Raw genomic sequence first — 23,619 nt, 5'->3', positions numbered from 1 at the left:
CCTCCCCACCCTCATTCAGATCTGGCGTTTGGAATTATTTTGGTTTTCATGTGACGTATGACCCTGAAGGTAAGCGAGTCATGGACTAAAGTAAAACAGTATGTTGGATGTGCCATGCAATGCTCAATTACATGGGTGGGAGCTAGTGTGTTAGCGCAGTTAGCTCGTTAACGTGTTGGCCGTCTAGCCCCTCTGTATAGGGTAGCTCGTTAACGGAGATTTGCCGTGTTGTGGCGTTAAGGTTATTTCAACGAGATTAACCTGAAAGCACTAGTGGGAACACAACGAATATGACTGCACATTTACACCGACATCATCCTAGTGCAAAGACAAAAACAACAAGCATGCTACTAACTTTAGCCGAGTCATTTAGACAGCCGTTAGCACAGGATTCTCCTTATGGAGACCTGATATGTTTAATATGCTGCTGAGAATATAGCCCAGAATAAGCGGATAGTATAGCTTTTATTTTGGAAAGAGACATTTCTCTGTAATAAACTCTCTTTTCCAAAGATGAGTGATTCCTCAATCAGATACAGGGCTCGCAATATCGCTAGCCCGACGTCCCGGGGCTATCTCTGCCCTGCCTGTCGGGCTATTGTAGGAAGGAAAAATATATGTCAATGCTTTTGCATTCTTTCAGAAATGTAGCTGGGTAATTATGTCATTGGGTGAGCCACTGTCAATATGTGACATATTGAAATCGTGTTTGAATTTGTGCTTGTTTTTTTGCTTTCACTTTGCAATCGTGCGAACTGTGTATAGAGAGCGACAGCACTGATCTGTGAGTGATGATAATTTGTGCACCAATTCCTCTGACATCGTCTTATTAATTGTTAGCTTACTATGCAAACATGACAAGTGAAATCTCCCGCAGCTTAAACATGTGAGAGGTTGATCGCGCAGAGAATCGCTGAGCTTATGTGAGTGCTGCAGGATATATATTTCACTGTGATGACCTGGATGATTGAGAACCTTCACAGACAGATATATATTTTAGTTCTGCTGAGCCAAATAAGACAGGTCAGGGTGAAGAAGTGACAGCCAAAGAAAAGCTTACCACAAAACGGAGAAGTTATGACAAATCAGACTATAAGGCAAAAAGAAAGTGCAGCTTTATGGTTTCATGGACAAAAGAATTTCTGTGGCTGCAATATGACGAGCTAAATAACAACACGCACAAGGGTTAGGGTTAAATTTAAAAACTGTACTTTTGTGTTAAAATATATATTTATAATTTTAATAAATGACAAATTAAAAAGGCATGAACATTTTTTTTTGTATCGAAAAAATATCGAACCGTGACACCAAAGTATCGAACCGAACCGAACCGTGAATTTTGTGTATCGTTTCACCCCTAATAGATAGATATATCTGACTTTCAGCTTGTTGTGTTTGTGGCTATATGACTGACTTTAATTATTAAACATTTGCACATAAGTGACGTTATATTCAGTACTTTTGACAGTTCACTCTTCGGCCGCTCCATCTTATTGGGGAAATTCCACATACATAAATGTCAATTTCAAAACTCAACCCCATCATTTAATTTGTTTTTGATTGAAATTGAATATTACTTAAACTCTCTTAAATTAACTTCCAATAAAAAAGGTTTATCATTGATTGAAATTCTTTCAGAAATGTTTAATGAATGAGCTGTCACAACTTTCAAGTACAAAGTTGTTATGAAGTCTGTCACATTCCCCCTTTTTTCTTTTTTTATCCTTTATTTATTCATCCTTCTTATTTCATTGTGCTGTATATTGTTACTCTTATTTTCCTTGTATGTCTACTGTACAAACTGAACTGGAATGACTGACTGTTCGCTTTATGATTTCAATAAAGTTTGGGAAAAAAAACAACAAACTCTTCGGCCGCTCTCTTCTTCCGTGTTTTGCGGCAAAATTCTCCACACCCACCGCCGCGCTATGAATTGTGGGATATATGGGACCACGAAGCGTGCACCGGACCACGCTTGATATTTGGGGAAATCGACGGCGCATTTGGAGTATGCATTTGAAGTACACTTCGAATCGGGACAGCCGTCGTCGCGTGGCGGTGACGTAACCGCACTTAAAATGCGTACTTCAAGCGTGCAGACCCTGACATCTTAGGTCCTTTCAATCTAAACTGGATGAGATTTACCGCCAGAAAGCTGAATGAGCTTTCGTTCGTTCAAGAAAAAGATGGATAGAGGAGGGAGAGCAGAATTCTGCTTATTTTTTCCGCTTAGAAAAACATAGATCTAAAACCAATACTATTTATAAATTGAATATAAATGGTACGGTCAGTGATGATGCAAAAATTATCTCTCAATTTTGTTGTAATTTCTACTCAAAGTTGTATGAATCCAATTATAACGCAAAGGTCGCTACCCAATTTATTGACTCTGTAAACAATGTTGAAATGATTAAAAGTGCTGATAGGCTTTTTTGTGACAGTCCAATTACTGAAAAAGAGATATTGACATCTATTGAATTTCTTAAAAACAACAAATCTCCAGGCACAGATGGGCTGGTGGCTGAATTCTATAAATCATTTTATTGTCAGCTTGCACCCTTTTTGTTGCAGGTTTATAGTGAAAGTATTGAAAGGGGCACTCTTCCTCCCAGCCTTACTCAGGGACTTATTACTTTAATTCCCAAACCTAAGAAGGACCTACTTTTTATAGACAACTGGAGACCAATAAGCCTCCTAAATAATGATTATAAAATATTAGCTCTATTGCTAGCTAGAAGAATTAAATATATTTTGGATGATATTGTAGACGAGACACAGTCTGGTTTTATGACAAACAGGCACATCTCCAATAATATTAGACTCGTCTTGGATATTCTGGACTACTCAGCATTAATATCTGATGACTCATTTATCCTTCTCCTGGACTTCCATAAAGCCTTTGAATTTTTAAACACTTATAAATTTCCAGCCACACCCAAAGACTATGTCATATTATTTGATGCAATACCTACGGGTATTATAATGCTGTTTAAAGGTATTCAACCTTGCATATCATCTGTTTCTCTCCCCAACCCTTTAGATTCACACATAGGAAGAATCTGTCTAACAAACCACAGTAAAAGTAATAAGAATATTCGTGCTTTGTTCCAGACAGAATCTCTAACTGTCCCACATGTGGTCTCTTACTGGGATTCCTTTGTCAGTGACATTTTACAGAGCCACCATAGAGAGCATCCTAACGTACGGCATAACAACATGGTATGCAGGGTGCTCAGCTGCAGACAGGAAAGTACTGCAGAGGGTCATCAACACAGCCCAGAAGATCACTGGCTGCTCTCTGCCCAGCCTGGAGGTCACTGCAAACTCTCGGTACCTCAGCAGAGCTGGCAATATCATCAAGGACCACTCTCACCCCAGCAACCAACTGTTTGAACTATTACCGTCAGGCCGACGGTACAGGTCACATAAAACCAGGACAAACAGATTCAGGGATAGCTTCTTTCCCAGAGCTATCACCGTAGTAAATAAGCACAAAAACAATTGAACCTATTCCATACCGTCACTGTCATTATATTAATGCTGCTATTCTGTATATATCGTACTTACTATTGTTTGAGTACTTACGATTGTTTTTTTTTGTACTTTTTATATTTTACATTTATATTTATTATTGAAACTTGCACCAAGGGAGTGGCACTCCAATTTCGTTGTACTCTGTACAATGACAATAAAGGCTATTCTATTCTATTAACTGGAAAAGAGTATGGACAATTCCTAACAAGTATCTGGTGACAAATAAAGTGAAGGAAGTCTCATTTAAAATACTGCATAAATTTTATCCTGCTAATCATTACATGACGAAGTTCAAAAGGGACATAAATGTGAGCTGTGGATTTTGTGGAAGCCATCCTGAGACTGTGCAGCACCTCTTCTGGATCTGTTCATGCGCTGGAACATTTTGGAAAGACTTCAGTAGATTCATTGCTGGACATCTCTACAAAGACTTTACTGTGAAACGGGAAAATGTTGTATTTTGTTTCTTTCGAAGGCAAAAAAAAGAAGAAGTTTACTTTATAATAAACTTGTTAGTTATCTTAGCTAAATTTTATTTTCACAAATGCAAATACAGTAACAAAAAACCTAATTTTAAACATTACTACAATGATGTTTTATGTTACATAAAATTGATTCGTGGATCACTTAACAAAAAGGCTGTGAAAACTATTACTGTTTGTAGTAATTACAAATTATTTGAATGTTTGTAATTCTTTGTATTACACCCCCTGGCATATGTTAATTTTGTTCTGATTGTATACATGTTCTGTATACTGTTTCTTAATAAAGTTTAATATTTGAAAAAAAAAAAACATGCAAAAAGATGACAGCAACTTTTAACTAATATAAAAATAAACTTTAACGTGGCCAGCGATCAAAAACGACTGATCAGTAGAATATGAACTTTAATGGACTGAAATTTAAAGAGTAGACTGACAGAGATTTATAAGCATTGACTTAGAAAACATCAAAGCTGCAGCAGATATTAGGGGACCATGTAGATGTTAGCATTCACAAGAAAGATAAAGAAAAATGATTGGAGTCATATTCCAAATTATTAGAAAAGCCAAAATCAGTGATCAGCACAGGAGACTAAAATCAATGTGATAAAATTTTACTTACAGGAATCTCAACCCTGAGCTCAAAGGCTTCAATCCTTGCAGAGAGTCAAATCTTCTTCATGTGCGGAGTTCTTCTGCCGGTGCTCATGTACAGCAGGCTGCAGAGGGCAAAGGGAGGGCGGGGGAGGGCCTCCAGTCCGTTGTGCTACCTCACATTATTCCCACGTGATTTACAGGAAACTGAACAGAGGCTGTGCCGTTATGGGTGCATGTCTGATGCAGGGGCGTTAGAACCTTTCTTATATCACCACTCTGAAGACCGATGAGCGTTGTCAACAGGTTTACTGACATTCAAAAGGGTAAAACTAAAAACAAGACAAAAAATACAGCTATGATATACATATGTGCAGCATAATATGCATTCATATACCACACTGCTACTACACAGCATATGTCATATGTCTAATTATGTGAACTTGTACTCGAGCTGGGCGATAGAACGATAACGATATGTATTGCGAAATAAGTTTTTCTCGATAGAAAAATTAAGCTATTGCGATAGACCTCATCTCTCTTGTCCTCTTAAAAAAAGAACAGCCAATCCAAATTAAGTAGCGCAGAGCCGAACCAATCACAGCCGCGTCACGTCACTTGTCACGTACATGTAACCCAGAGTAAAATCTGTTTTACTAGCATTTAGTAATTTCCTGCGCTTATTTCCTGCCATTGAACGCATGACTTTGCTCAGCCAATCGGATAGCATGTAGGTCATAGTAAGCCTGTCCCGGCTTCCTCCCGTCAGATGCGTGGAGGCAAGCCAAGTGACAGAGCTGTTGCAGCTTTGTATTGGCAAACATTTGCTTTTCCCCTTTAATGTATTTTTTAACACCAACGCTGATTAGTGTGAGCCAGAGTGTTGTTGTGCACTGAACAGAACGGAACTGGTGAGTTTGAACTTTTGACTGTTTGTATTGCTACTAGCTGACGCTAATTGGCTGCTGCCGGTGTTCCAGATCTACTGGCGTTTAGATCAACTGGCGTTGGTCGAACAGATGTGTGGCAGTCTTGCGTTTCAGGAGCTGCTACCGACAAACCAGCAAAAAAACACCAAATGTGTCACCTGACACTTGTGAGGTTGTCTCAAACACACTCCGTCAGTCTTGATGCTGTTGAACAACAAAATGTTTAAAATGTGGCGAGTTTACCTGGTGATATCCTCATGCGCGACGCGATCGCGAAAACAGCAAACAAGTAATACCACGCCGATGTTGTTCACAGGACAGCAAGAGTAAACGATCGGGAGACTCTAGTCGTCGTTATCGTTCCCCTCGCACGGTTTGTTTCTCCGGTTTCAGCGTTTTTGCTTCACAACTACAGTGAGCAGTTTACTTTGTGCACTAACATGGACTCGAGTCAACCAGCGCCACCTCTGGCCACGTGCCACAGCCTACAGCCAGATCAGCCTGTGACACACATCTGCACCACGTTTGAATTCGTGTCATGCACATTTGTACCTTTCAATTGTGTCTGTTTGTGCGTCATGCAAATAAACCTTTGAAATGAATGAAATGATATCATATATTCCTTATTGGCCTACATTTGTACAAAATTCCAAATTATATACACAAAGTCATAGAAATCACCACTCCAATTGGTCATCATGATTTTAATATTCTCTTTTTCCATAACAATGAAATACGCCTTGGACAAATATGACACATCAATATTTCATTAGTGTTGTCACATCACATCCTGTAAGCATCGTCTGCCTGTGTCTTTTACCTGGAAATTAATATTTCCAGCCAATATAGGCAATCCATCAACATGGCTGGAGTTATATACAGTCTGTATAAGTGTGGTTAAGCTAATGAAGATTTGTAAGGAGACGGCAGTTACTGTGAATGTACAGCAGGTGATCAGTAATAAACAGTCAGACAATGACTCTGACAATCTCATTCAATCTTGCAGACTGAATGCACCTTCTGTGGAAAGTGGTACCACACAGTGTGTGTGGACGTCCCCTGTGCAGAAGGCGACTACAAATGTTGTGGGTGCTAAATAAACAGAAACAAATGATCCCTGTTGTCTGTGCTTACTGATTGTTTTCAGTGTTGACAATCCACATTGCTGCCATTGCATCTTTCAACATGTTTGTGGGTAGATTTGGATGTACCAGGGGTAAGTGCAGCCACTCAGCCTCTACTCATCATAGCAGCAGGTGTAGATGTGTCACAAGTTAATCTAGTAGTGGGCTATGGTAGCAGTGGACTGAGCTCCATTTGAAACTGCTCCAGCTGCTGTGTGATAGTGGATCTGCTACAAATTGAAGATCATAAGCAAGTTTTGGAAATGAACCCTTGTATTATGTTGAAGAACAAAAAAGTGACATTGATTTTGTTGCGGGTCATTTTGACCCGTACTGTGTAAATCCACTCAGAATTATCCAAAAACTGCAATAAAACAATAGCAACTTTATTTCCCATCAGATAAACATGTAGAACACAGACATACAACAGTTAGACTTTCCATAACTATTTTAGGAACAGTTTGGTTTTTCGTTCTTACGAAAGCTTAACCACACTTATACAGACTGTATATAACTCCAGCCATGTTGATGGGTTGCCTATATTGGCTGGAAATATTCATTTCCAGGTAAAAGACACAGACAAACGATGCTTACAGGATGTGATGTGACAACACTAATGAAATATTGATGTGTCATATTTGTCCAAGGCGTATTTCATTGTTATGGAAAAAGAGAATATCAAAATCATGATGACCAATTGGAGTGGTGATTTCTATGACTTTGTGTATATAATTTGGCATTTTGTACAAATGTAGGCCAATAAGGAATATATGATATCATTTCATTCTTTTCAAAGGTTTATTTGCATGACGCACAAACAGACACAATTGAAAGGTACAAATGTGCATGACACGAATTCAAACGTGGTGCAGATGTGTGTCACAGGCTGATCTGGCTGTAGGCTGTGGCACTACAGCGCCACGCTGGTTGACTCGAGTCCATGTTAGTGCACAAAGTAAACTGCTCGCTGTAGTTGTGAAGCAAAAACGCTGAAACCGGAGAAACAAACCGTGCGAGGGGAACGATAACGACGACAAGAGTCTCCCGATCGTTGACTCTTGCTGTCCTGTGAACAGCAGGAGTATTACTTGTTTGCTGTTTTCGCGATCGCGTCGCGCGTGAGGATATCACCAGGTAAACTCGCCACATTTTTATACATTTTGTTGTTCAACAGCATCAAGACTGACGGAGTGTGTTTGAGACAACCTCACAAGTGTCACAGGTGACACATTTGGCGTTTTTTTGCTGGTTTGTCGGTAGCAGCTCCTGAAACGCAAGACTGCCACACATCTGTTCGACCAACGCCAGTTGATCTAAACGCCAGTAGATCTGGAACACCGGTGTTCTGACAAACCATCCTACTTTGGCAAAACGTCCTACCGTAAGTAGTTTATGCACATTTCTGCTGTCACAGAGTAATTCCAGCACGAATTTAAGTAGGTATGACGGTTTGCCACTTAACTTTGCCCATCAGAGTATGCTTGTAGCTCACATTCATACAGCCAGAATGGTTTGCCACTTCATTTTAGCCGTTAAAGTATGCTTGTAGGTAACATTCACAAAGGGAGCACGGTTTGGCACGTAATTTTACCCGTCAGTATGTGTATAGCTGTTATTAACAAAGGTAGGATGATTTGCCACTGAATTCTAGCTGTTAAATTATGCTTCTAGCTCATATTCACAAAGGTAGTGTGGTGGCGCGAATGAGGGATAACCGGGCAGGGTAACTAAGATGTTGACAACGCCACCTGGGGGAGGGAGTTACACCCCAGGAAAGATTTCTCTAGCCAATGTAAGTATTACACTGGCTACCAAAGCCCACAGACTCGTTATTAACGGCAGAGGTGAGACAGATGAATTTTCCAAATCAACGTTTATCAAGAACTACTAAAAACATAGAATTATAAAATCAAAAAGGCACCTAAGGTAGCAGGGTTGAGACGGCAAAATGGTTAAATAAAACACTTTATTAACAACCGATGATTAAAACGACCAGACTCCCTACCACGATGCTACCCTAAAAACAATCACAACATAAAATAACTACACAAACTAGTGGAGACCGGCCACTTGAGGAGGCAACGTACAGGGAGGAGTGCCCAAGGGTGCCACCAATTACTCACCCGTGTGATTTCACTGCAGACCTCACTCACACTAACACACTAACTCTAAATGGTGCAATCTACCTATGCCCGGTGTGTACACGCGCATGCATCGGGGAGGGGATTACACCTCACGTGCCTAGCCCCTCAACAAGCGGCCGCACCTCCACTAAAGCAATAAAACAAAGCATAAAACGTTAAACGAATTAGTAAAAGATCTACATAAAACAAATACACCCCAAATTACTGTTCGTTATAAAAGCATTGCATAACAAACAAAACAGCATGACAAGTGAGAGACTGAGATTATCGAAAAGCACCACTGAACGACACAGGAGATCTTTCCTGCCTGTGGCTCCCTGTACAACGCATCCACTTAACACACTGGTCACTGCAACAGCTACACGTTTCTTTTCCAGCTATTTATTTGTGTGTGTGTGTGTGTGTGTGTGTGTTTTAATGGAGCCCGACAGAAACAGAAATGTTTCTGCTGTGTGGGATCATTTTGATCTTTTAACTGCAAATAAGGTAATAGTTTCTGTCTTTGTTTCAGTGTAATCTATCAGAATAGGAAAAAAAACAGCAATGTGACTTGAAGCGTAAATTATTTATTTCATTTTATGCAGGTTAAATGTCGCATCTGTTCTGCGGAGCTTTCTTACACAAACAAAAGCACCTCCTCAGTCTTTAGGCATTACAGAGCCAAACATGACAATGAGGAGACAAACACACCGAGAATGAACGCTGGTAGGCCTATACAGACACTGAACATCTTTATCATCATTTTTTTAAAAATTAATATGTGTTTTATTATTTTTATCTAGGAGGACTGCTCTGGACCAGGCAGTCCTGAATTTTATTATAAAGGACTGCCAACCCCTTAGTATTGTGGAGAGAGAGTGTAACGTACTGAGGGAATAGGAAGACCTCTTATCAGAACCTTATCCACTGGCTTTACAGCTTTTGTGTACCCCAGCTTCATCTGTTCCTGTGAGCTTTTCAAAGCTGGGGAAATGGTGTAAAAAAAAAAAAAAAATTAAAAAAAATCGCAATAGACTGAATGCAAAAACATTGGATAAACCTATTTTTCTGAATAGAAATTTATAATAAACTCTGAGTCAAATGGGTAATATTACATTCACAATACTTTCATTTTAATTTTCACTTAATGTCATTCATAATATATTTTAAAGATGTCTACAATATTTGTAATATAGAAGATATAAAATGATTCCATGGAAAGTACAATACCTTACAGTGTATATAAGTATGACCAGGTCATTGAATCAGTTTCTGTTGTGAGTCTCAAGTAAGTTGCCTGCAATGATATTTAAGGTCCAGCAGGTGTCAGTATGGAGCAAAGCTGTCGACACAGTGTTGATACAGTTTGGGGAATGTGCTGAAACGCTTCACGAGGCCTCATCTACCCATCACTAAAACTGAGTAGCTTTCCTTGAGAGATCTGCAGCTTAACTGCCTAATGCTCTCAGCCACCTTGGATGGACAAGACTGCCAAATGACTCCTCCTGGCAGTGAAGCGCAGCTGTTTCTTATAAGCCTGCTAATTGTCAACTGGGAAGGTGTGGATGTTAGTGGTGCGTTTGTGGACATGTAAAATCCTACCCCAGAATCTACTTCAGTAGGATGGTTCGCCACTTAAATGTAGCTATGAAAGTATGCTTCTAGCTCAGATTAACAAAAGTAGGACGATTTGCCACTGAACTTCGTGTTGTGCGCATGCGCAGAAACAACGGGTAGGATGGTTTGCCAGGTAGGATGGATTCCCAGAACACCGGTGAAACAATTTGATTTTGATTTGACCGATAGTTGTTGAATAACAAATGTTGTGAAGCTATGTAATATGTATATAGCAGTTGAAGTGTTTTAGTTAAATCCTTATTGGTTAAATATACTGTTTGTTTATTTATAAATTGTGTACACAAGAATAACTTAATGTATTTAGCTTAACTGGCTGACATTTTTGTGTTATTCTTGTGATTTCTTATTGGCCTTGTTTATTTAATGCAGGCCAGGTGAACCTTTTTGGGTTTGGAAAAGGATGGCGAGCCAATGAACGGCTAGGACCCATTCTGCACTGAAGCTTCCACTGGTTGGGTAGGAAGCTATCAAAGACGACGCTCTGTCCCCATTTTCCAAATACACTGATTTCCACAATCATGCACACCATTCCCCCCGTTTATGGACAACAGCGCTTGGACATCTCTCATGGACATTCAGATAAAACTCACGGACTTCAGTGTGGATCAGTGTTTTTTATGTTAACATGTGTATTTATGGGGAACTTTTTTTGAGAATCTATATTGCTTGGTATTAGCCAGAAGAATTTGCTTAGTTGTCTTTGTGCACCCTCACTGGGTTTTCCGATTAATTGAATAGCTGCAGCAGGAGTGATTATTTAAGTTTTCTTTTCTTTTCTTGTTATTTTCCTTTGCTTTCAGTTAAATACATGGTACCTGCAAAAGCATTTTGTGTTGTGTGTAGCATTCCTAAATCTTCTGATCAATAATAACCATAATATTTCACTCAATACCTAGCCTGTATTAATTCATTAGCACTTCATCAGTGTTACATACAGCACAAGCGCCAAGCCGCACATGTGTATTTGTTTGGGAAGCAGCCAGCCGCCGTGCCGCCCGGGTAATGGAGGAAATGAGTGCGCCAAGAGCGTGACCGAAGGTTACCGAAGAGAAAACAGATGATGGTTCCAACGCCGGAGAGATTGTCGAGTGGAAGAGCCACAGAAGTTCCGTAGTGTGAAGGTATTTCTGCTATTTCAAGTCTGACAAAAAACAGAGCAGCTGCACTGTAAATGTGCCGAAAGCAAGTCTGGAAATACAATAAAGCGGTGCAGCTCAGTCTCTGACTGGAAGCGCTAATTCGTCATTTGGCTTTTGTCAGAATAAAGTAACTGTTAAAACTGTTTGAAAAGCTCAGCTATACAACAAGGAGAGATTGAGAATTTCCTTTTAGTTCTCAGTTTATTTGATATTGACAAAAGTTAGTCAGTTTTGTCTGTTCTTCTGTAAACAAACTAAGATTTATTTTTAGAATTAATATTTTGTTTCTAAGTGGAATTGACAGTTTAGTCTGTTTCGTTTGTTCTATTTTGAAACTTAAACGCTTTAGCGGCTGCCTTTTGTGTAGTTTGCAATATTTGCCTTTATTTATCTGAAAAAGTCTCATGTTCCTTAAGTACATCTACCCTGTTGAACTTATTATGGGAAATAAATATTTAAATAAAAACAAGCTGCTGATTATTTGACATTTTACTTGTGAGCAACGGCACATTTAAGTCTTACAAATGTGGATGGTTTCTCCCCAAATCTGGATCCCCTGAAACGCTGAGTGGGAGGATGGAGGCAGAGGACTAGTGAGTGTGAGAACCGCTATCAGGGATTAAACAACAAACATCAGCAACATGGTTACAATCCTGTGATTACTTACAAAGACCAACGAAATAATTGTGGACTTTAGGAAGACCAGGAAAACCCTTGACCCCTGTTTTAATCCAGGGGGTCGATGTGGACGTTGTGGAGGACTACAAATACCTCAGAGTATATCCAGACAATAAACTGGACTGGGTTAAAAACACTACTCCACTCTACAGGAAGAGCCAGGGTCTCTGAGGTCCCTCGACATCTGTGGGACAATGCTCAGGATTTTCTGAGTCTGTTGTGGCCAGTGCTGTCCTCTCTGCTGTTGCATGCTGGAGCAGCAGGTTGACAGACTCAATAAACTGATCCCCAAGGTCAGTAATGGGAGGTGTCCAAATTCATAGGCTGCATCCTCCTGAGGCTGCATTTGTAGGCTGATTACGTCACAGCGACGTGACAAAGGCTGTCCAACTCCTCCGAATGCAGCCGACAAATGCGTCCTTCTTTTCCCCAGATTTGAAGGATGGGTCGGGTGTGTCCTTCGTGGCCCACAATATCCCAGAATTCATAGCCCAGCCAAACTCCAGTTTCCAACAATGGCGGCCGCTGCTAAGTTTTAATATTACTCTTATTAATCTTTCTGGGTCACAAAATAAAGACCTCACATATTTGCAAAAGCGCTCCGACGTTTTCGGAGACATCTGTTACCCACCAGCTCGATAGCTAGCCGGGGCGATAACAGCCCACTCTCCGCACATCGTTTTCGAACCCCCCGCGGTCTATCACTACTCAGGTTAAATGTGATATATAAGTCAATGTTAGTGTTTGGCTTTTTTTCGGTGTTTTATTTGTTCCTGAGTAAATCGGTTTGGCTGAGATTAAAGTTATAATTTTCACACAGCTGAATAAACGTCAAACAGAAAACTGATTAAACAGAAGTGTGAGACGGTCGAGAGTTTACTCCAGTGTCCTGTTATATTTTAGACAGCAAGGAGCAGACGGCCGAGTTTATTAAACTCCACCGAGACAGCGGTGACGCAGATCTGAAGGCTAGACCGTCCCATTTCACAGCCGCTCACTACCAGCCTTCTTGGTCTTTGGAGGACCCGGGCTATGTAGACTGCGAAGGCCAGGTCCTCGGGAGGATGCAGCCTATGAATTTGGACACCCCTGTTGTGGTGGGGATGGAGCTAGACTCTCTTAGGGTGGTGTCTGAGAGGTGAATGTTGTCCAAAATAAAGACAATGCTGGATAATTCCTCCCACCCACTCCATGATATGCTGGCCACTCACAGGAGCACGCTCAGTGGGAGATTACCCATAATGCACCACTGAACGACACAGGAAATCATTCCTGCCTGTGGCCATCTCCCTGTACAACTCCTCCATTTAACACACTGTAAACACTGCAATAGTTACGCCCTTTTTACACACGGTTTCTACTCTGTAATATTCCTGTCAACATTCTTGATATTTATTCATAATCACCTCTGTCAATCCTTGATATTTATCATTGAGTTATTTGTATATATTGTGCTATTTCTTAAATTTCATACATCTGTAACATATTGTATTGTTAAATAGTCTGTTTCTGTTACTGTTATTTATACTGGAACAACTGTAACCCACATAATTTTCTTAGGGATTTATAAAGTATGCTGATTCTGATTAGTGGATACCTCAGGCAGTAGAACCCCAAATTGAAAAGAAGCAGGAACATGAAAAAAGCCCCCTGCATGTCATTTGACACCAGATATGGAAAAAGCCTGACAATAGCAGGAAATGGCCTGACTGAAAGACGGGACAGGGGCGCTAGGAAAGACTCTGTGTGTCCTAATTAGGTCAGAAATTTGTGTTGGTGTGTGGGATTGTAGCCTGACGTATATAAAGTTAACTGCACTCAACAAAATGAAATTGGGCTGTTGTTACATTTACAAAATTCAAACTTGTAATGTGAACAAAATAATTTCATGTTTCTGTGGTGAACGAAATTAAATCATGTAGGATCTGCATGAAACTAAACAACTTAATTTATTCTTGTTCAGATGACATGATGCAATCTAGTAAGAGTGGTTAGCTGCCTGGACTCTCAAAATTCACAAGATCACACAAGAGTTCAAACCACAGGAAAATCACTGGGGTTAGAAGAGACGGACAACCACACACACACTACGTATATGCCTTCGCTATTTATTGTGGTTTAACCTGTAAAGGACAAAAACGTACAGAAAATTCTATATCACGCCTTGTAATCATAGCTTCCCTATTTTTTTGAAGTCCAGATCGACAGCCCGCAGTTGTTAGCACTGTTGCCTCGCAGCAAGAAGGGCTTGGGTTCAAATCTGCAATTTAGCCAAGTTTGCAGTTGGTTCTCTCTGAGTATCGACCCCTGTACTGGTTCATTAAGCAAGAATAGCAGTAATTGGCTTCATTAACAAAGCAGCTGTTCAAACAAGATTTCATTGTGTTTCCTGAAGTTTTAACTTGTGTAGAATGAATTAAAACAAATTTCACTCTACATATTTAAATTAATCACTTCAAGTCAAAGTAATCTACGTTGCTCCAACGTAATCTGATTACATTAAACCATCAAATGCCAAATGAGTTGGTTTGACATGGTTAAAAATGGGTTATTGTACTTGGTTGAATTACGTGGAAAAAGGTGCCGTGATTAAATTGTGTTCATCCAACAACAGATTTTTTTGAATGTGTAATTATCTCACACTGTGTTTCAGGCCATTTTACAGAGAAAAGAAAGTAATGTAATGAGTAGTGTAACAAATTACTTTGTCTCACAAGCAGTGTTGGTCAAGTTACTTGAAAAAAGCAATCAGTAACTAATTACTGATTACTTCCCCCAAAAAAGTAATCCCGTTACTTTACTGAATACGTTTTTTCAAAAGTAATTAGTTACTTAGTTACTTTTTAAAAACACTATTTACAACCTGAAGAGGTGATAAAGTGATAGATCTTTCAGCCAATTCTACTTTTTCTACATAATCATCATACAAAATGTAATCAAATGGAAAAGTCTCTTTTTAAAACTTTTATTAGTTTTAATCTTTTAACTTTATGCATCAAGCAAACATTAAATTATATTCAACATTCTCTGACTGGAAGAAATTTGTTTAACATTTAAACCTATTTTCTGCACATTCCAGCACATAAAATAATTTTTTGTGTGTTTACACTCAGTCTTTCAAATATATGCAAGTAAAACACAGCAGAAAATAAATAAAATCAAAGACTCAGTGATCTTGTTTCTCTATTTTCACCTGTATAGCAGGAGTGGGGCAGGCGGAGGTTTACCCTGGTGCAGGTGTGTCGTAGCGGTCAGTGTAAGGGATCTGGGAGTTTCACATTCCCATGGCAGCGTATTTGGTGCTTGTGCGGAAGTTTAGGGGAAACATGTGATGTGTGTTACAGGAGTCCCGCTGGTCTGAACATCTTACAGTAAATGACACAGGGCACTCCTCACAGTGTGCAGGAAATCTCAGAGCCAGCTTCAAAGACCAGTTAAAAGTTAAACTACTTTATACTGAATTTATTAGGACTGCAGAGTAACAGCCAGTCGCACCTAAACCAATTCAAACCTCATGTTTAAGGTTTGCAGAACACTGCTGCGCGTTGATTTTTGATTCTCTTCTATTCTGTACATTACGGTATGGGGTGAGCGATCCGATTAAGAACGTTTTTATTTTGATTCACAATAAATGATAAAATAAAAGTCTTAAAGGTGACACAACATTTTCAGTAGATTTCACTCAGACTGACTCTGTGTCAAAGTCAGGATAATTTTTTTTACGTTGTAACGTTGGACCCAAGAAACATAAGCTGGAGCGAATATTACGACAGCAGAACTTTTATTTAATACTGTGGTTTTTACTGGGACACAGACACTCCCGCTCTCTCTCTGCTGTCACGTCCGCTTCCCTCCTCCGACTGTCACTGCCAACATATAAAGAGACACAATCACTGTCAGATCCCAGCACACCTGTTCACCCCGCCCCTACGCCGCCCCAGGAGCTCACTGCGTCACCCCTCCTCTGCAGCTGGCCAGAGACCACACCCACGCCACATACGTGTTTCTGCATGACTAACACGTGCCGTAATGTCAACAATAGAGGAGCAACAAAACTGTAGTTGGTTCTACCTCGGCTTAATCCCGACTCCCAGCCTGAATGATTGTTTCAGTAATGATACTTCTGACAGGAAGGACATGAACATAACCAGCAGAGACATCATGGACATGAAAACCATCTATGAGCTGGTTCTAGACAGGCATACATGAGGGGGCAGACAGAAATGTAAAGGGGGCACGTGGTGGCAACGGAGGCAGGAAAGGGGTGGCAGTGGTGTGGTGCTCTGGATAACTGTTTTTGTCATGTAATTGGATTGCACTTTGTCAGGCCTCTACAATAAGACCTGACTAACCTGGGTGTCCCACCTGAAGGATAAGCTTCTGCTGATCTAGCTCTTAGGGTCACTGAGCCACACAAACCCCCCTGACCACGTCAACGTTGCAATTCCTCAGGGGGAACACTGAAAAATAAAACAACAAAAAATAAAATATTCCTCATCAGGTTATTACAACTAAAAACATGACATTTACCTAAATTGGATGGCCTATATCGAATATATTCAAACCCAACAATAATACTTCTCACTACTGCCAATATTAACAAAACTCAAAAGGGTAGGCCGAGTCACCAAGACAATTCACCAAGTCTTGCAAAATAAAACTGAAAAATAGAAATGGAGAATTTTTTTTTTATTCTTTATCCAGATCTTTACAACACAAAATCTATCTTAATTGGACAGCCTAATTCTCAAATAAATTTCCAAAACAAAGTAAGAATAAAATAAGACCTTTCAATATAGCCAATATTTACAAAACTAAAAAGGGTTGGTACAGTAATTAAAAACTATTCACCATGTGTTTTCCTACATTTCTCACTTTAGTTTGTAGAAACAACAGATTTAGAACAGAACATCTTAACTTTCTTCCTCTCTTTTTCTGTTTTAAGCTTGTTTGTTTTACAATGAACTGAACTGTTTGCAGCTTGTAACGTCAGGTTGTGTTTAGTGGTTGAGAGGAGGCGGCAAAACACTTAGCAGGCTAGTCAAAAGAATACACACTCACACCGGCAGTGGGAATTCCACAGTGTGTTCTTTAATACACCTTCTCTTCGTCAACCATATAAGCCCGGTTGAACGGCTGCAGCTTAACAAACATAGTGCAGAGTGTTCGTACAACACATAACGTTGCAAACAAAGGTGTCTGGAGAGGTAAAACATAAAATCCGTCCCTCCTCGTGCACTAGCGTGCAAGCACATGTCCACACAATCACAGAGAGGGCAGAGGCGCATACTGATGACAACATTAACCCTCGACTTGGGTTGTCTTAAAGAGATACCACACCAACTGACAACAAGCAAACTGAGAACTGAATGCATTAAAGATGGAAATACTCAGAAATGAAAAGCAATCTGCACGCAGCACAGGACAGACTCCAAATAAAGTCGCACGATGTGTTACAAACTGAAACTGCCCTCTTTGATATTTCAGACAGTCACAATGAAAACAGTTCAAAGTGAAATCTCCCACAGACACAGTTCACACGACATGTTTGTAAAAGCAACGTAAGATGAATGAGTCACACCTGGATCCTGTGTGCATGCCGCGCCTCTACAACATATACGACACCAATCCCAGCCAGCACCTCAGCACAGTACCTGCATGTGTTGTTCAGGTCCACAGCTGTACTCGAGTACTCTCCTCTCACCACAGTGTGTCTGTCACACACATCTGGGAGCATTTTAAACTCTATCAGTCTGCTTGTTCTCATCTGAAATACATCTATGTCCACTGTGAACGACCATCTTTGAACAGAGGGCGGGGCTTACCACACCAACTGTCTGTCATCTATAACGCAGTTGTGAGATCTGGCTCCACCCTATCACATGATAGGGCGGGGCCAGGTTTCACAATGAGCTCACCCGAAACCCTGGCTGATTGTGACCTACAACCGTCTTCACACCTTGGCTCGTGTGATCAGGTAGAGGATCATCAGCGGGTGCATTGTCCCTCTCAGGGTTTAAATCTGGGACTCTCCACCATTTGACCCCAGAACTGAAGAATTTTGTTGGAGGTGAAACGTCGTCTTTTCTTTTTCTTTTCTTTCCAAGCTCCTTAGACTTTTCATCTGAAATACACCTCAGTGGAGTAAAAGTTTAAAAACGCAGTCTTAGCCCCACATTAATGTTACCTTTGTGTTGTAGAGCTTCCTCTGATTGTGTGTCTTCTAAACTTTTCCTGCATGAGTCGAGCCAGATACAACAGTGCAGAGGAAAGCACAGCAGGTCTGAGGATAAACACAGACTAATGGAACCGTCGCTTCAGGAACAAGTGATAAATGTATTCATCTAAAACTACAATGATAGTGAAAAGAGGCTGGAAAAGAAGTGAATACTACGAGCATAACTCGGGGTATTGTGCACATATACTTCCTCGTAAATAATGATGTCCTTCTTTGTTGCCATGGTGACATAACTGATGATTATTCTTCTGAAACCATCAATAGCCAAACATAACATGTGCTCCCACTTTGATCTAAAGCTTGTGACCCATGAACTCTTCACTGAGGTTCATATTTCAGGCATCCTACATAACTATGAAGAAAAATACACGTGTGAGATTCTCAACACCAAACTCAGCTAACATTAAAAAATAGTGTTTTATTTTTCCTCAACCAAGAGACGATCTGAAAGTGAAAAAGCAGAACATCAGTCACAGGTTGGATGGAGAAGTGTTTGCTCTGTGACAGGTTAGCAGTCTGTCACCCAGCAAACACTGTGCACTAGTGACTCTGTTACATCTGTGAGCTGCATCTGTTTGAGCTCCATTCAAATAATGTGAATAAATGAGAATACTATGATCATGTTTTAGTCACAAACATATCAAAGTTTAAAATAAGAAAATGAACCATTTTAAGAAAAATATGAGCTCATTGTGAATTTGATGGAAACACAACATCGCAACAGGACAGCTCAACAAAGTAAGTGGTGCTAAAAACAAACAGCTGACAGGAACATGCAGCAGCTAACCAGGTTAACTGTCAGCTGGTCAGTCACATGATCGAGTACAAAGAAGAATCTAAGAGTTTCTCTGTTCCCCAATCAGCAGAAAAGAGCATCTATAACGTGATTAATGTTCCTCACTGTGAATATCTCGTCATCTACAGAAGATGATCTCATCAAATGATTCAGAGAATCTGGAGAAATTTATTTGGACGTCTGTGATCTTCAGACAGCATTAAAATCAGAGCATGAGCTCAGGAGCACATCCAGAAATCACCATCTTATTATATTCATATTCCCCTACAGACGTATGATTTATTTGTTTATGTCTGATTTCAAATCTTCAAAACAAGTCAAAACACATCAAAGGAAAGCAGCTTGGTTTCTGTTTGTTTTCAGAGAAACTGTTTCAGATTTACAAACGATCATCAGGAAATAATCATTTCACAAATCTTGTTTTCTAAATGAGCTAAAAACTGCTCAAATGCATGACAGACCAAGGTGACAGCGATCATCTCTGCTATGGGTTGAACGTACATAAGGAAGAAACCATACCACTGCATTGTGTATTATTACCTTTGTTTACTGTTGAAACATGAGAATTTCACCACATTTGGGCTCTAACGAGACGATCTTCTTATATTCATGAAACATCTGTGGGAATAAAATATCTGGGAAGCAAAAAATGATGGATGAAGATTAAACGTCCTGCTTTGATGTTTAAAGTGTCACTAACAGGTCTGCTAACATCAGGCTGTGATCTGCACATCTGATCATTTTGAGGAAGGTTTTTAGAACCTGCAGTGAAGAGCGAGGACAACGATGGTGGATGATTCATTTATATGAACAATCTCTCCTTTAACAAGTGAATTACAGCTACAGAGGTTTAACAGTGTGTGGCTCCCTCTAGTGGATGTTGTGGAGTATTCTGTTGTCTTTGCTCCAAAGGTTTTTGTACAGAGTTTTGCTGTTTCCTGTCACTGTGGGCTGCAGAGCACAGTAGTACACAGCAGAGTCAGACACTGCAGCAGAGGAGATCTGAAGAGTCATCAGTGTTTTATCTTCACTCACATTAACAGACAGTCCAGAGATTTCTTCTTTCATCACTTCTCCGGATGGTAAATGAGAGATCAGGAACTCTGGTGGTTTTCCTGGATATTGTCGATACCAGAGGAAGCGATCGTTTCCAGCTGCTTCTCTGGATAATCTATAGGACAGAGTAGCAGTGCTGCCTTCTACACTGAACACTTCTTTGTTGGTTGGAGTGAGATCTTCACAGCTGACACCTAAAGGAACAGAAACATGTTTTATTCTTTTATAAATCATCACAATTCAAATGTGTTTCTTTAAACACACAGATTGTAACGTACCTGTTAGAATGGTGAGAATCAGTAAAGAAAGTGCAAAATAGTCCAAAGACAACATGTTGAATGAAGGTAAAGTTTATGGTTTGTGTTGAACTCTGTTGAATGTGGAGGTTTTTCTCTCTCTTCTAGTTCAGTAACAGCTCAGCTCCTCCCTGAATCTCTGCTCCTCCTCTCTGATCTGGATTTGAACTTCTCTCACTTCCTCCTGCTTTACACACTAGTAGCAGCATCTTCACTTTCAGGTGGGAGGAGCTCTAATATTTTTTGTAACTTCATCTCAGCCAATCAAACAGTTTTGTGCTTCCACAGCAGCTCTGTCTCTGTCTCTGATCTTTACTGCTTCATTTCTCTGTTGTCTTTGTCATCAGTCCAATGACACAAGAATCAGAGGTTTAACAGTGTGTGGCTCCCTCTAGTGGATGTTGTGGAGTATTCTGTTGTCTTTGCTCCAAAGGTTTTTGTACAGAGTTTTGCTGTTTCCTGTCACTGTGGGCCGCAGAGCACAGTAGTACACAGCAGAGTCAGACAGCTGAAGCTTCTGGATCTTCAGAGGAACTGATTTTTCTTTCTTGTCGACTTCGGCATCAAATCTGTCCTTTGCTTCAGAATTATCTGCTGATAAAAAAAAAACGTCGAAGTAAATGTTTTGGCGAGCCATTCATTTTCTGTTTGTACCAGAACAAAGTCGGGCTTGTATCACTAGTTTCAAATCTACATCCAAGTGTAACTGTGTCTCCTTCAGCAGCAATGACATCTCCTTGTTCCTGGATCACTTTGTCTTCTCCTTTACACTCTGAGGAAGAACAGAACATGCAGAGGAAGAGATGGATCAATAAACATGATTAAAAACTCACCATTAATCAGACTCACACATTTATTTAAGCAGAGGAAACATGTTGATGTTTGTATCTCACCAAAGAAAAGAGCAGCAAGAATAATCCACAGCCAATGTTCCATCTGTACAACAAGGTTTAAATCAACAGGAGAAACTAGCTGATGTTCAACATTCAGTCTGAGAATTGTTCTCTTCACAGCAGCACTTATTATTGACACAATGGTTGAACACAGTGCAGAAGGAGAGCCCCGCCTACTGGATGATGTCGCCCTCTGTCTCCTCTTTGAGTCTGACTTCTCTCACTTCCTCTTCCCCCTCAGAAATGTGCAATAGTTCTACACAAGTTTGAGCCTTTACTGAAGGGTGAAAGGTCAGTGTAGACTTCTTGCAGTTTATTCCTGAACTGCCAGAAGAAAGCTGCCTCCTTCATTGTTCAGTGAAAAATAAGTGCTGTATCTGCTGTCCTGGTAAACTTTATGTCCCAGTCATCCTTAAAAACAGTTCTTCTTGCTTCATTTAAATGGAAAGTTCACACTGTTTGGTGTTGAAGGTTTTAGAGAGCAGCTTTTGTGTGCTTGTGAATAACACTTTCACATTGCAGAGCTTCATTAGTTAGCTTGCTGACCACAAGAACACCAGCAGAAGCACTTTTTTAACAGCAGCTCTTTTCTGAATGGACCAGTTTTAGTTGTTGGATCGTTTTTTAGCTGCTTTCACTGCTTGGGAATGATCCTTTATGTTCTACAGCACACACTTTAACTAAGCACCCAGCTCAGCCACAATCATTCAACAGTTATAAATGCAGTGATACTAAAATGAATCAAACATTACTTTGATCAAACTGTGGAGCTGCTCTACTCACAACCTCCTGAGTTTCTGTGAAGCAAAACTGATTTTAAAACATGAGTCCAGAGTTTATCATCATCAGTTTTCTTTTTGTGTCTCTGTGTCTCCAGAACTCGATGCCATATTCAATGGCCCTGGAACATGAACTGCTCTCAGTGAGTGGAACAGGAGGTGATCCCACTGCCACAGCCTGGTAGCCATCCTGGAGAGGAGGGGGGAGCCTAGGCCCCCCGGCTCTTCATGTAGGCTGCTGTGACCATGGCAGGACCACAGCTTGCAGCTCCAACACATTTATGTGCTGTGACTCTCAATGGCTGGTCCAATGGCTGGTGACCACACAGCCCTCGTGGACCACACCCTACTGGGGACGCATCTGTGGCAACTGGGGGTGAGTCACCAAACCCATCGCTTGGCCCTGCTCCAGTTTGGTCGAGTCCTTCCATCAATGGAAACTCTGTGTAAGGCCCAGGTGGACGATAGATGATAGCAAATAAAACAGCTTTCAGGCTTTAAAATGAATGAAAACTCTGTCTGGGTCGCTGGTAGATTAATAAGCTGGTTGGAAGGCTAGTGCACATGTGTATGATGTAGACGCGTGGGTTTGAGCTCTCCATGCAACACAAGATAAAACCATTCAGGAGCTTAAATAATCAACTGGTTCCTTTGGCTTAATCGTTGCCCTGCACATCTCAAACTGCTGAAGAAAGCCTTGAACCTGGGCGAGAATAAGACCATCGACAGATACATTAGCAGCACTAATGTTAGCGAGCTTGGTGCTAATGATAGCTGCGCTAGCAGGGCTTTGGCTGAGCCTAAAGTTGTCACCACAGATGACAAGATTGAAATGTAGGACATGTGCCAGGAAATATGTAAGACAACATCTGAATCAATCCTGGAGAGACCTGATGAACGGTTTGATGCTTTTGAGGCCAAGTTCCAGTCGGTGCTATCCGTACAGACTGACTTACAGAACCGCATGGAAGGTCATGAATTAGCTGCCAACGTCCTATATTTGGAATGGCAAGAGGGCAGAAATCCAAGAGAGACGCAGGGCTGAGCCTGCCAATTTTCAGACATTACTCCTGAGCTGCTAATATTTTAATTAAAACAAACCGTTAGAATCTTGAATCAGAGGAGAAGATTTCTGGAACTGCCAGACACACCTGTACAGATGTGTTTTAATCATGATTTTATGCCTTCTTGGCAAGATAAGACGTATCATGACTGGAGAGAAAAGGGTTTAGTGTCTATTGAGGATTTGTATGTTGATAACACATTTTCTTCTTTTGTCAACTAAAAGGGAAATATAATCTGCCACATTCACATTTATAT

At 40.4% G+C, this 23,619-nt stretch overlaps 1 protein-coding gene, 1 pseudogene and 1 gene segment (V, D, J or C); all 3 read right to left on the bottom strand.

The window, feature by feature from the left end:
• The window catches only part of LOC146552800 (uncharacterized), a 49,798-nt gene extending 31,760 nt beyond the window's left edge, over nucleotides 1-18,038 (bottom strand). Inside the window, exons 1-2 of one of the 3 annotated variants that reach the window (XM_085254115.1) lie at nucleotides 5,783-5,836; nucleotides 4,639-4,942 (exon numbers count right to left, since the gene is read on the bottom strand). The gene's annotated coding sequence lies outside the window, so the exon portion shown is untranslated. Of the gene's footprint in view, nucleotides 1-4,638; nucleotides 5,002-5,782; nucleotides 5,837-17,895 lie in introns of those variants that run through there. The other 2 variants (XM_085254116.1, XM_085254114.1) reach the window with 2 other exon arrangements.
• Nucleotides 18,039-18,951: 913 nt separating this feature from the next.
• Nucleotides 18,952-20,891, bottom strand: LOC146552799 (T cell receptor alpha variable 3-like). The segment is given in 2 exon segments: nucleotides 18,952-20,525; nucleotides 20,610-20,891. Coding segments are annotated over 2 exon segments (435 nt in total).
• A 97-nt stretch (nucleotides 20,892-20,988) lies between these two features.
• Nucleotides 20,989-22,253, bottom strand: LOC146552798 (T cell receptor alpha variable 18-like; annotated as a pseudogene). Its single transcript, XR_014889476.1, has 2 exons — nucleotides 21,521-22,253; nucleotides 20,989-21,399 (listed from the first exon to the last, which is right to left on the bottom strand). The product of XR_014889476.1 is annotated as a T cell receptor alpha variable 18-like (transcript).
• Between the last annotated feature and the right edge of the window lie 1,366 nt (nucleotides 22,254-23,619).

This window comes from Mchenga conophoros, linkage group LG18, assembly GCF_057382185.1.
Source record: "Mchenga conophoros isolate Kocher_MC1m ecotype Shallow Benthic linkage group LG18, M_conophoros_male_GT1.1, whole genome shotgun sequence".
In the NCBI taxonomy this organism is placed as follows: Eukaryota; Metazoa; Chordata; class Actinopteri; order Cichliformes; family Cichlidae; genus Mchenga; species Mchenga conophoros.
The sequence above is the reverse complement of the archived record's forward strand: the minus strand, read 5'-3'. Positions and strand labels throughout refer to the sequence as shown.